Source organism: Oncorhynchus nerka, linkage group LG1 (assembly GCF_034236695.1).
Source record: "Oncorhynchus nerka isolate Pitt River linkage group LG1, Oner_Uvic_2.0, whole genome shotgun sequence".
Taxonomy (NCBI): Eukaryota; Metazoa; Chordata; class Actinopteri; order Salmoniformes; family Salmonidae; genus Oncorhynchus; species Oncorhynchus nerka.
The window spans coordinates 2,915,960-2,928,613 of NC_088396.1; the positions used below are offsets into that span (position 1 = coordinate 2,915,960).

Sequence of the window (12,654 nt, forward strand, 5' to 3'; positions counted from 1 at the left end):
GGATAAGAGCAAGAATATTTTTCTTTGTCAAACGGTAGTCAAAGCATCGGTCATTGTCACCCGAATAAGACCCTCGATATTTATTGGAAAGTAGCATCAAGCTCATCATTGTGCACTTTCACCCTCTGTGAAGTTAATCATAATTGATTGCATCTCTAGTCTAATAAACGGCATGGTTTACCGAGTCGTAGTAGGATGACCGAACACCATATCATCACCGTGTCTCCCAAGTTTACTTCGATATGTTATCAATATTTGTGCAAAAAAGCGTTTCCACCGGAATTTCTTGAACAATTAATTTTACCAACACAAAAAGATCCCACCATGTCGAACGAACTAATTATAAAATTGTACCGAAACTTCCTCTTTCCGTCGCAGCTGTCATTTTTTTTTTTATAGGTATGATAAAAAGGCATGATGGGTATGAATATTATGGTCATAAAAACTGGGTGAAACGTGGTTAATGTTCCGGGTTCCAATAACTTTAACTACACTTCTCAATATGTTATTGTCTGGGTATTATCACGTCTATGATCAAGACAATGAGTTTATCAGACTTCCTATAGGTAACACGGATCAACATTTAGGCAACAGTTTGGCTTATGGAGCAACAACCATGACTCAATAGAATTTAAATTACCATAATATTACCAACCATATTTGGTAGTTTATTGCTAGTCTACAATCTGAATATTGTACTACTTGGAAAGCACATGATATAATTCCAAGAAAATACAAATACCCCAATCACGTTGAGATACTTCATAGGAACTTAATTGAATGAACATGGAGGGAAAGGGTAATGTTCTACAGAACATATATTATGTCCAGTTTTTTTTAACATATGTGGATCAAATATAATATTGTTGTGAAATATGCAGATCTATTAGTCATAGTCTACGCCTTTAAGAAGAAGCCTACAAGATAAGGTTTCTGTTTTTAGCTCTCACCACTCATCATTAAAAATAGCGGAGAGGGTGTGAGAGAGTGCGGTAGGAGAAGGCTGCGTGAGCCCCGTATTTCGATCATGTCCTCATCCGGGACCGACTCAACTTTAGGTTACTTTGACAGCATCGTGGCTCCTTCCAAGCGTGTTCACCAAGTTTTATTTTTTTTAGATTGTATTTTTATGTAATCTCTTTTTATTACATAGGCTATAAAATCATTTTGATTCCATATCTGAATAGATGTATTGCCAGTCAACGTATCTTTATGAAGCACTCAACTATTTGTGAATTCCTCTGGGAAGAACAGGTGTTAAAAATCTGCGGATTCAATACAAACGAAGGCAAACATTTGTTACAAAGTTGCAATTTAGCGTTTGGATAGGAACAACACAGGAAGAGGTCTTGAAGACGGATGTAACTCCATGACCAATGTCGCGCGCGGTAACGAATTTATGATTTGACAAATGTTGCTCCCAACATTGTGACAGTAGTACTTTCCTCGACGTGCTTTGGATTTGTCTTCTACGTTCAACGAATTGGACCAGTAGCCTAATTATCGGTCAGAAACCAAGACATGGGGACTCAGGGCACCGGACGAAAAAGAAATCCCAATAAGGACAGGTCGACGGCCGAGGATGATGCCCTTAATCTCATATCAAGAGAGGTACGTATTTTAGATGAGAACCATACGAAAGTACTTTGCACTTCCATTCAACTTCCACTACTCCGTATTTCTATAATTACACCCTCATTTTGTTCCCTTCCTTTCTCCCAGCGGCAGAAATATATATTTTTGACACAATAAACGCACGAGGAAATAAAGTATAGCCCACTGGACCCCAAAAGTGAAAATGTCCTTTTCATACTATATTAGTTTTCTTCTCTAGCAGTCTAGACAAATTATAGGTTTGTAAATATACATTTCATTGTTGCTTTGGTTGCAAATTTAAATGGTGCCTGTTCAGTGCCAGACACGTGCCCAACATAAAGAACAAATTGTGTGTCAATTACTAATTCATTGGCTAAGTCACTGTATAGTTTTAATCCTACTTTATGTGCACAAAAGCACTGATGTATAAATTTCCCTTGACGAATGTAGACTAGGTTACATGTTCTTGGAGCAGGTGGCAATGATCACATTTATCCTGTTTGTGGCCATGTAGCACTAACTTCTTATTTCACTTTCATTTTGTATTACATGTGCTAACCTGCAAGAATCCCTTCCCAGTATGGTTTAGTCTTGGCAGCAGTGATATGCTGTTGGTTCTCTGACAGGTGCTGAAGTCGTGCCTTACTCATGTTGTGACTGGCGCACTCACTCTTCCTGGTGGACCCGCACTTCCTGTCTCTTTGTGTTAAATTCAAAAGAAACTGGTGGAAAAAAAGAAAAAGAAACTAAACAGATTAAACCCTGATGAAGTACTATTGAGACCAAATCGTTTGTAATAGATCCATTATATCTGTGGAGCATCAAGATCTCCAGTGTGCTGGAATTTCTTTTCAATTTAGCAGAACATTTTCTCCATGCACTGTAATAAGATAGGTGTGTGATCTATAGGCCTAGGTTTTTTAAATCAGTCCCTTTGTTGTCATACCTCAACTCTTTGTTTATTTTAAATGTACATTTTAATTCTTAAAGACATGCTCCGGGACTTTGGCGAATTGTGTTTAACTATGTCATTATTTTTAAAATCTCTGGCTTTGGGCTGGATGTGTCAATGTGTAGTTAATACATGCATAATCTATGAGCAGAATTACTGTTTTACCTCAATTAGCCACTAAGTCCAGCAGTTAGCCTAGTGGTTAGAGCGTTGGGCCAGTAACCGAAAGGTTGCTATATCGAATCCCCAAGCTGACAAGGTAAAAATCTGTCGTTCTGCCCCTGAACAAGGCAGTTAACCCACTGTTCCCCGGTATTCCGTCATTGTAAATAAGAATTTGCTCTTAATATAAAAAAATCTCTAGTTTGAAACCAACAGTTTTCTTTGGAACATTTGTGCCACCATTTTGCCTACTGCGATAATTTGGTGATGTACTGCAAGATTGGCCCACAATCTAGCAATACAATTTCCAACCAATGAGCCTCCCCATTTGAGTGACAGCAAGAAAGATGCATTTGAGTCTTCATTTATGAGAGACAGACTGTAGCTGTAGCTAACGGAGTCTACACATGAATTGTGTAAACAATTGCCATTATTTTCAACAGCTGAAGAGGTAAGGTATACAGGGTATGCATATTACTTTTAGGAACACTGATTTATGAACAGATGTACACTATATATACAAAAGTATGTGGACACCCCCTCAAATTAGTGGATTTGGCTGTTTCAGCCACACCAGTTATTGACGTGTACAGCCATGCACTCTCCATAGATGAATATTGGCAGTAGAATGGCCTTACTGAAGAGCTCAGTGACTTTCAACGTGGCACCGTCATAGTTCGTCAAATTTCTGCCCTGCTAGAGCTGCTCCGGTCAACTGTAAGTGCTGTTATTGTGAAGTGGAAATATCTAGGAGCAACAACGGCGCAGCCACGAAGTGGTAGGCCACACAAGCTCACAGAACCAGACTGCCAGATGCTGAAGTGGGTACAAATAGTCTGTCTTCGGTCGCAACACTCAATACAGAGCCTCTGGAATAATGTTGGCACAAGAACTGTTCGTCAGTAGTTTCATGAAATCGGTTTCCATGGCTGACCAGCCGCACGCACACAGGCCTAAGATCACCATGCGCAATACCAAGTGTCAGCTGGAGTGGTATAAAGCTCGCTGCCATTGGACTCTGGAGCAGTGGTAAATGGCCAGCACATTATGAAACTAAGCCTACAAATATTTTGTCAGAGTCCATATATGACACAACGTGGGAAACATTTCATCAACAAAAGATTGCTGGTCCAAATCAAACCTTACCTGACGCCAAGGGCCTTTTGTATGCTTGATCATCTGGCATGTCTGCACCCAGCTCCGGCAATAGAATATTAGTGATTTAAAAAAATATATATATACATATATATATATTAAAATCTTTTGAACGTGTTTTAGTTGGCTAGACCGACAACTGATGTTCCCTGATATGCATTTACCATGACAGATAGCTAGCGACTTTAGATTTCATGAACCACCCATCCATTTGATAGATCAGTCTAGTTTTCTCTGACATGAGTATCAATAGCATCCTAGCTACATGTTTGGTGCAATTATGGCTGGATGAACCTTCCTCTATGGCTGGCTTGTGTGAGTGAGAGGGCTAGCTACACTACAAAAGTATGTGGACACCTGCTCGTCAAACATCTCATTCTAAAATCATGGGTGTTAATATGTAGTTGGTCCACCCTTTGCTGCTATAACAGCCTCCACTCTTCTGGGAAGGCTTTCCACTAGATGTTGGAACATTGTTGCGAAGACTTCCTTCCATTTAGCCACAAGCATTAGTTAGGTAAGTGCGTCAGCGCCGTTTTTTGAAAAATTTGGAATTGTTTATCAATTATCCATTACTAAAGAGCCATAAGGATATAGTTTCGCCTTATCTGATTTTATCCATAAGGCCTATGTTATGTCCATATCAGGCATATAATACTCCAAATGGGAAAAATGTCCACTTGTCACATATGATCATAGGAAGTCAGGTTCTGAACCCAAAAGTTGGTGAATCATGTCCAAATGGCCTATATAATGACCAAATGGTATATATCCGTATGTTAAGTTCTGAATCAGCCTAGAAGGTCTATTAATCATGTTTGATCATAAGAAGTCAAAATTTCTCATTAGTGTTGATTACAGCCTGCCCATTTTGTGACAGTAAATCCCTATTCAAATATATTGGCAATGGACAGTGTCCAATTGTAGTATAACATGTTGAGACTGTCAATATATTATGGGTAATGGACACTGTCCATTTAGCAATATATTGCCAATGGGCCTTTATTCATAGTGTATCTTATCCCTTACACTTACTTGTTAATTTCAGCATGTCCATTTTGTAATGTGAAGTCCTTATACATTGGCAATGGACACTGTCCAATTGCAGAATAGCATGTTCACACTGGCAATGTATCATATGTGTAATGGACACTTTCCAATAGCAATATATTGGCAATACAATTGAAGTCGGAATTTACATACACTTAGGTTGGAGTTGTTAAAACTCATTTTTCAACCACTCCACAAATTTCTTGTTAACAAACTATAGTTTTGGCAAGTCAGTTAGGACATCTTCTTTGTGCATGACACAAGTCATTTTTCCAACAATTGTTTACAGACAGATTATTTCACTTATATTTCACTGTATCACAATTCCAGTGGGTCAGAAGTGTACATACACTACATTGACTGTGCCTTTAAACAGCTTGGAAAATTCCAGAAAATGATGTCATGGCTTTAGAAGCTTCTGATACATAATTTACATCATTTGAGTCAATTGCAGGCGTACCTGTGGATGTATTTCAAGGCCTACCTTCCAACTCAGTGCCTCTTTGCTTGACATCATGGGAAAATCAAAAGAAATCAGCCAAGACCTCCACAAGTCTGGAGACATCCACAAGTCTGGTTCATCCTTGGGAGCAATTTCCAAACGCCTGAAGGTACCACGTTCATCTGTACAAACAATAGTACGCAACTATAAACACCATGGGACCATGCAGCCGTCATACCGCTCAGGAAGGAGACGCGTTGTGTCTCCGAGAGATGAACATACTTTGGTGCAAATCAATCCCAGAACAACAGCAAAGGACCCTGTGAAGATGCTGGAGGAAACCGGTACAAAAGTATCTTTATCCATAGTGAAACGAGGTAACCTTAAAGGCCGCTCAGCAAGGATGAAGCCACTGCTCCAAAACCGCCATAAAAAGCCAGACTGCGGTTTGCAACTGCACATGGGGAAAAAGATTGTACTTTTTGGAGAAATGTCCTCTGGTCTGATAAAACAAAAATAGAACTGTTTGGCCATAATGACCATTGTTATGTTTGGAGAAAAAGGGGGAGGCTTGCAAGCCAAAGAACACCATCCCAACCGTGAAGCATGGCGGTGGCAGCATCATGTTGTGGGGGTGCTTTGCTGCAGGAGGGACTGGTGCACTTCACAAAATAGATGGCATCATGAGAAGGAAAAGCATGTGGATATATGGAAGCAACATCTCAAGACATCAGTCAGGAAGTTATAGCTTGGTCACAAATGGGTCTTCCAAATGGACAATGACCCTAAGCATACATCCAAAGTTGTGGTAAAATGGCTTAAGGACAACAAAGTCAAGGTATTGGAGTGGCCATCACAAAGTCCTGACCTCAATCCTATAGATAATGTGTGGGCAGAACTGAAAAGGCGTGTGCGAGCAAGGAGGCCTTCAAACCTGACTCAGTTACACCAGCTCTGTCAGGAGGAATGGGCCAAAATTCACCCAACTTATTGTGGAAGGCGACCCAAAACGTTTGACCCAAGTTAGGCAATGCTACCAAATACTAAATGAGTATATGTCAACTTTTGACCCACTGGGAATGTGATGAATAAAATAAAAGCTGAAATCAATCTCCTATTCTGACATTTCACATTCTTAAAATAAAGTGGTGATCCTAACTGACCTAAAACAGGGAATTAATACTTGGATTAAATGTCAGAATTGTGAAACTGAGTTTAAATGTATTTGGCTAAGGTGTATGTAAACTTCCGACTTCAACTGTATAACACTGTCCAATTGCAGTAGGAAATGTTGGCACTGGAAAAATAATTATGGACACTGTCCATTAGCAATATATTACAATGGGCATTTACTATCAGGAATTTTACATGTTGGGCATTTCAGCAATTTAACAATTGTCATGCTTGTTGAACTCGAGACCCCCGAGCAGTGATAGTGGTTCCTCTTCCTTGCTCGTTGGTGTTGATTTCAGCCTGTCCATTTGGTGATGGTAAATCGCTGCTTAAAGATATTGGAAATGGACAGTGTCCATTGACATATGATACATTGCCAGTGCCAAACTTTTGACTTGTACTGGATAGTGTAATATTTTTTGTTGTTGATTCGTCTCTATCAGCACGTGGACCTGTGTGACGACAAATGTAGTAGTCAGAATGGATCACTATTTAATTGTCTCAATTTGTAGCAAACTTCAAAATAATTCACTGTGGGGGATTGATCTTGATCATAAACACCTTTTGGACTCAATACATCCGTACATTTTTGGGGGTTTGGCCGTTCTGGTAATCTTAATTTACATAGGCATTCTAGGGCAGACCTGCGCTTTTTGGCACCGTTAGGTTGCTACACAGTACTGCCCCACCAAGCAAAAAGGCAGTAACTAACTCATTTTTAGACAAAATTAGCAATGTCATTTTTGCTACATGATGAAATGCATGCTTAATCATGTGGACAAATATCCTGCCTCTATTGTGTTTTGGAGAAAATTGGGGTCATGTTAGCAGTTACTGCATAAAGTTACTGTGATACCAAGGTAAATAAAAGCAATTTTTCACACTCCAGACTGGGCACTGGGGGCCTGGGTTGCATAGTGAAAGGTTGGTCCAGGCCTGCGCAGCGTTGGCCCAGGCCTGCCCAGCATTTTTGGGGACCACTTTTGGCTCGTGAGCGCTACTTTAAGAACTACTGGCTAAAAAGTATACAGTGCCAAAATTCAATGTCTTACACTGAAATAACATGTTGCATTGGCTACATGATTGCATGAAGTGTGATGCCTCAGGCCACTAATTTGTGGGGTGAAAGGGCACTGCTTTCATGTTTCAACTATAAACTCTGGGTCTTCGAGACCTTTGTTTGAAGTGTGACGCACGCAGGCTGAATGTAGCCCTTGAAATGCAGTTCCATATGGTGACTTCCTGAGTGTGCCAACACACTCTTTTTATAGTTCTAGTTAAACAGTCCTATCATGCTGTAAAAGACAAGTATCTTGAGTCACTGTCTTACATGTGATACAGCTCAGGCAATTTCAGTAGTACATTTCTAGAGGGTGTACTTTACTTTACCACTATGCTCCCAGGGTAGGAACAGCACTGTTGAATGGAAGGAAGTGTGATCTGTTAAGACTCATTCCGGATGTTGCATCAAATGGGCATCTCACCTCAGACACCTGACTCACTAGTGACTGTTGCTTCATGATTACCCTTGCCAAGTCAGTAGCAGTTGGCTATCTGAATGTTATCATTTTCTGGTATCAAGTTAGCAGATTGCTATTTACTTTACAGTCTGGGGGTATTTGTCTGGGGTTACACTTTCTTGAAGTTTAGTCATTGTTGCTTGCTGTAGACCATGTGCAGTGGGGAGAACATGCTGTAGTTGGTGATGTCTGCTGGTAGTTTTTAGGGTTTGATACGTACATTTTAAGGGGCAGTTCCCCACAGCTGCCCTTGCACATTTCCTGAGTGTTTAAAAACACTTTGTCAGTGGACAGCTTGCTGTTGTCGTAGAACGGAAGCTTGCTGTAGTTTCAGGACTAACTGCTATACACAGTTAGAGAAATACTGTGCCTTTAAGTGCAGGCTGGGTCGAGTCCCACAATGGCAGCCCTCTGACAGGATGGTATGTCAGTCCTGATGAGCAGACCGATTCTGCAACACAGGCTTTAAAAATAGAAAGGCCCTAAAGATCAGCTGTTACTGCACCCTGCCTTCAGATTGGGTCTGTCGCGGGGGGTGGGGGTCTAATGGGGCATGCCAATAGATAACTGGAAATGGCCACTCCATGGAAAAGGCATGGCAAATGACTCTGGTAATGGAGCCTTTTTAAGTGTAGGCTTCGAGGCATCAGGAGCTTGAGCTGTTGAGGTGGTTCAACTGTATCTTGTTTCTATACGGGTTGTTGTGCAGAGCAGTATTAGGTTTAGGAAAAGTTTCAATGTATGGTTATAATATGTGTATCCTTGACTTAGTATGGACAAGGGAGAGGAGACCACACAGTCGAAAGGAATGTTCTGGCTCAGGAGGTTTGCACACTTGTAATTCTGTACTTTTTGCCAATGTCAAACACTTCAATATAATAATTCAAACAAGGATTTCTGGCACCAATAATCTTGCATTGGTAAAAGTTCATAAAAAATGTTGAAATGTGTTTAATTCAATGGTGCATTTGAAAGATTAACCCTGGCACTAACACTGCCAGGCTGCATCACTCCAACTTTTCACGTTATTCTTATAAACTAACACTAAGAGGCAGTTGATCTGAATTAAACTTCTCTTTGTATGCCATTAATGATGTAGATCTTATGGCTACATCAGTTACTAATATTAACCATTGAAAACGTATCCACACGAACAGTAGGGGTTGGGGGAAAACTGCTATACAGTTACATTTCTGGATACATATTTTGACGACATATCATTTTGACAATATAGCAATATTTTTGCAGTAGTTGGCTGTACCTGCACCAAAACTCTCTTTTTCCTTCATAACTTGTTCTCCATCCTTATTTTTAATAAGCGAGACAACGTTTTCAGCACTTTTATTTCCATGACTGATCAAACCTCACTTTTGCCCGTCAGCAGCAGACGTATGGCGAGCAACATGTTTGGAACATCAAATCGCAAGAAAATCCCAGTATCAAGTCACTACATATAGAATCCCAATGCATATCCTATCGGCACCTAAGTAACCCTAATGAAGTTAGTCAAATTTAATGGATGACAAACAGCGAGCCCACTATGTGTTCAATACAAGAAACTCAAGAGCATTCTTCAGACCAAAGGGTGGGATATGGAAATGAAAGCAGTAAAACAAATACAGGCAACGTGTCCTCACAGTTGAGTCTTTGAATAGTACACAGTGTTTATGATTAAGGAGGCGTTGACTCCTTGGAATTAGAAGATGAATATGGATGTAAAGGGACTTACCTCATACATTTCAATAAACAAAACAGTGATTTAGCATGTACAGAGGTGTTAGATTAGTTAAGCACAGTGTTTTGTTTGTCAGATGATCCTAAAACATGTATCGATCACCTTGTCAAGAGAAGCTAGAGGGCATTTGATAGAAGATGAGTTGATTGTGCAGTAGCTCCACTGTCTTCTTTCACCTCAGTTCCATTTGCCCTCCCAGCTATGTTGATTCCCCTAGTGTGGTGTTGGATGTCAAGTGCTGTGTTGGCAGGCCTGGAACTCAGCCTGTGGGAAGTTTGCATGAATCTACTGGTAAGAGTTCACCACAGTGTGCTGGGATCACCGCCTGTTTTAATGTAGGCTATTCCATGTTAATGTCTGCAGTGAACTAGTTTCTTGATGCATTGTCAGCCTGTAAAATCTACATAGCAACCTTGGGTTAGACATCAAATGCTAGCCTAATTTTGATTTGTTTCCAGTGTTTAGAAGCTGAATTGAATGTCCTAATTGAGGGAATATAGCTAAAGTTCAAATTAGTCACATTGTGACCTTGTTTTTAAACTGTCTGTATATGTGTCCTATATTCTGTAGTTGGAGTTAAATAGTGAAAAGTGTGAACACGAAAGCATGTATATTGAATACTTGTCCTCTTACTGTTAGAGGATATGACTGGATTATGTCTGTAGAAGGTGAAAGCTTCACAGTAGTGGAGGTTGATTGACTGCAGCAGTCCCCACACTCTACTGGGATGTCTTTCTCAGTGATGGTGAGGAAATATGACACCATTCAAACCCAGAGAAGGGTTCAAATAAGTTCCCATTCGTCCTGCTGCACCTGCCTGACACTTTCTTTAGAAACCGGCATGATTTGAATTGCTCTTTGCTGCATTAGGCTAGCATTCACGACAGCGGTGGACGGGCATCCTCAGGGTAGAGCATCCTCCTGTCTTGCCAAGTACCTCAACTACACAATGATTTAATCCACAGAGTTGAGCGCAGACTAGAGTTTATATTTATTTGTATTTTTACATGAACCTCCAACTCTGAGTCCCTATGGAGTCGATACTTTAACAATTTCAATTCTTAAAACCATACCATGTACCAGTGGAGGCTCCTCAGAGGAGGAAGGGGAGGACCATCCTCAGTGAATTTCAGAAAAATAAATTGTGACACATTTCATAGGTGTCCTTTTCGGATAAAACTATACTAAATATATTCACATGTCACCAAATAAACGATTAAAACACATTGTCTATAGTAGCCTCAACAGCACTCTCTGGGGTAGCACTATGGTGTAGCCAGAAGACAGCTAGTTTCCGTCATCCTCTGGGTACAATTGACTTCTGGACATCCTAGGAGGCTCATTGTTCTCACCCCCTTCCATGGACTAACGCAGTAATTATGACAACTTCTGGAGCAATTTTTCCATCCGATCAGAGCTCTAGCAGTATTAACTGCCAACCCAGTCAAAGGATCTGAAAATGAATCTAGTACTGAAAGCATAAGCTTCAGCTAGCTAGTGTTGAGTAGTTGACTCAGAGAGAGACAATGGTTAAACAAATGTCTTTCAAAATGAAGAAGTATGAGCAATAGAGCTAGCTGTATTTCTTTTCACTTACCTAGCTAGTGAATGCAGCTAGCTAGTTTAGCTTTCTCAAACAGAGAAGGATGCTATGATAGCTAGCTAGCTGGCTATGGCTATCAACACTGAAACTTTTCCAAGTCAATGTAAGCTTTTGGTTTTATTAATTTATTGCCACCGGGGCCCGCCGGTGTAACTGCTTACTGTACTGCAGGATTGTAGCGGGTTTATTAATGCATAAGGTTTAGTAGCTAGCTGTTGAAAAATAACATTAGCTAATATGGTGACAATGAAGTAGGCTGTGTGTAGAGGTTAGCGGTTATGGTGTGAAGGTTTGGCTTGAAGTTTTTTTCCACCTGGTCAGACAGCTGTTGTATTGTGCACTGAAGTCCACAAGCATAGGGAAAAGGTGAGAGGAGAGCACGTAGATGTATGCGAGAAGGAATTATACAAACAGCATGATTTGCTGGTTGTATGTGGTTACTATGAAAGTGAACTGTGCTGTCATCAGGGGTGTATTCATTCCTATTCTGTTGAAAAATGGAAGCAAAAGAAGGGTGATAAAATATCTGAATTTGTCCAATAGAAGCTCTCGTTTGCAACTGTTGCACTAATGATTACACCCTAGATAAGCTAGATGCAGGCAAGAGTGTGCAAGGCGGTCATCGTCCTCCCTCATTTTAAACGGCACCGACTGTCACTGCCGTGTACCTATGCTTGTCCTCTGTTGCATGCCTTTCTTTGTTTGCTGAAAACCATACTGTTTCCTCATTGCTGTTGCTCTAAGATGGCAACTCAGCGCAAATGTGCATGTGCCAATTTGGATCTCAACATGGAAACAGTCGGTGGTTGCATTTGATTAACGTTATATTAAAAAGTATGGATGTCAGCAAAAAAAGGCACTCAACAACCGAGGACAAACATAGGTACATGGTAAGGGTTGAATAGTTAAAATGTTGAAGTATCAACTGCATATCGACTCGGAGTCAGAGGTTAATTTACAAAACTCTAGTCTGCTCAACATCTGTGGATGAAATCCTCTATCAGCGCTGATGGCTGTCGAGAATTCTGTTGACGTTAATTGTGTTTTGTCTCACTGCGGTCGAGACAAAGTAAGTGGCAGATTAAGTTGCCTTGTCAACGTTAGGTGACAGACCAAGGGGAGTGGAGAATCAAGTGTTTAGATTAGTCTGGTACCTTGAAGTTAGGAGGGGCACAAACCACATCTTAAAAAATGTCACCGTAATCAATGGGACAGGCCAGATAATTGGCACATTTAAAAGTCCTATGCACACGTGTGTACGCAGTC

At 40.5% G+C, this 12,654-nt stretch overlaps 1 protein-coding gene across 17 annotated transcripts in view; it reads left to right on the forward strand.

Moving 5' to 3' along the window:
- Nucleotides 1-946: 946 nt before the first annotated feature.
- LOC115129292 (leucine-rich repeat flightless-interacting protein 2-like) overlaps nucleotides 947-12,654 on the forward strand; it is an 87,355-nt gene continuing 75,647 nt past the window's right edge. For 12 of the 17 annotated variants that reach the window (XM_029660817.2, XM_065025144.1, XM_065024644.1 and 9 more), the window contains exon 1: nucleotides 947-1,611. In XM_029660817.2, coding sequence (XP_029516677.1) covers nucleotides 1,522-1,611 — 90 coding nt within the window. In that variant the 5' untranslated portion in view covers nucleotides 947-1,521. The remainder of the gene's footprint in view (nucleotides 1,612-12,654) is intronic. The other 5 variants (XM_065024968.1, XM_065024991.1, XM_065025011.1 and 2 more) reach the window with 1 other exon arrangement.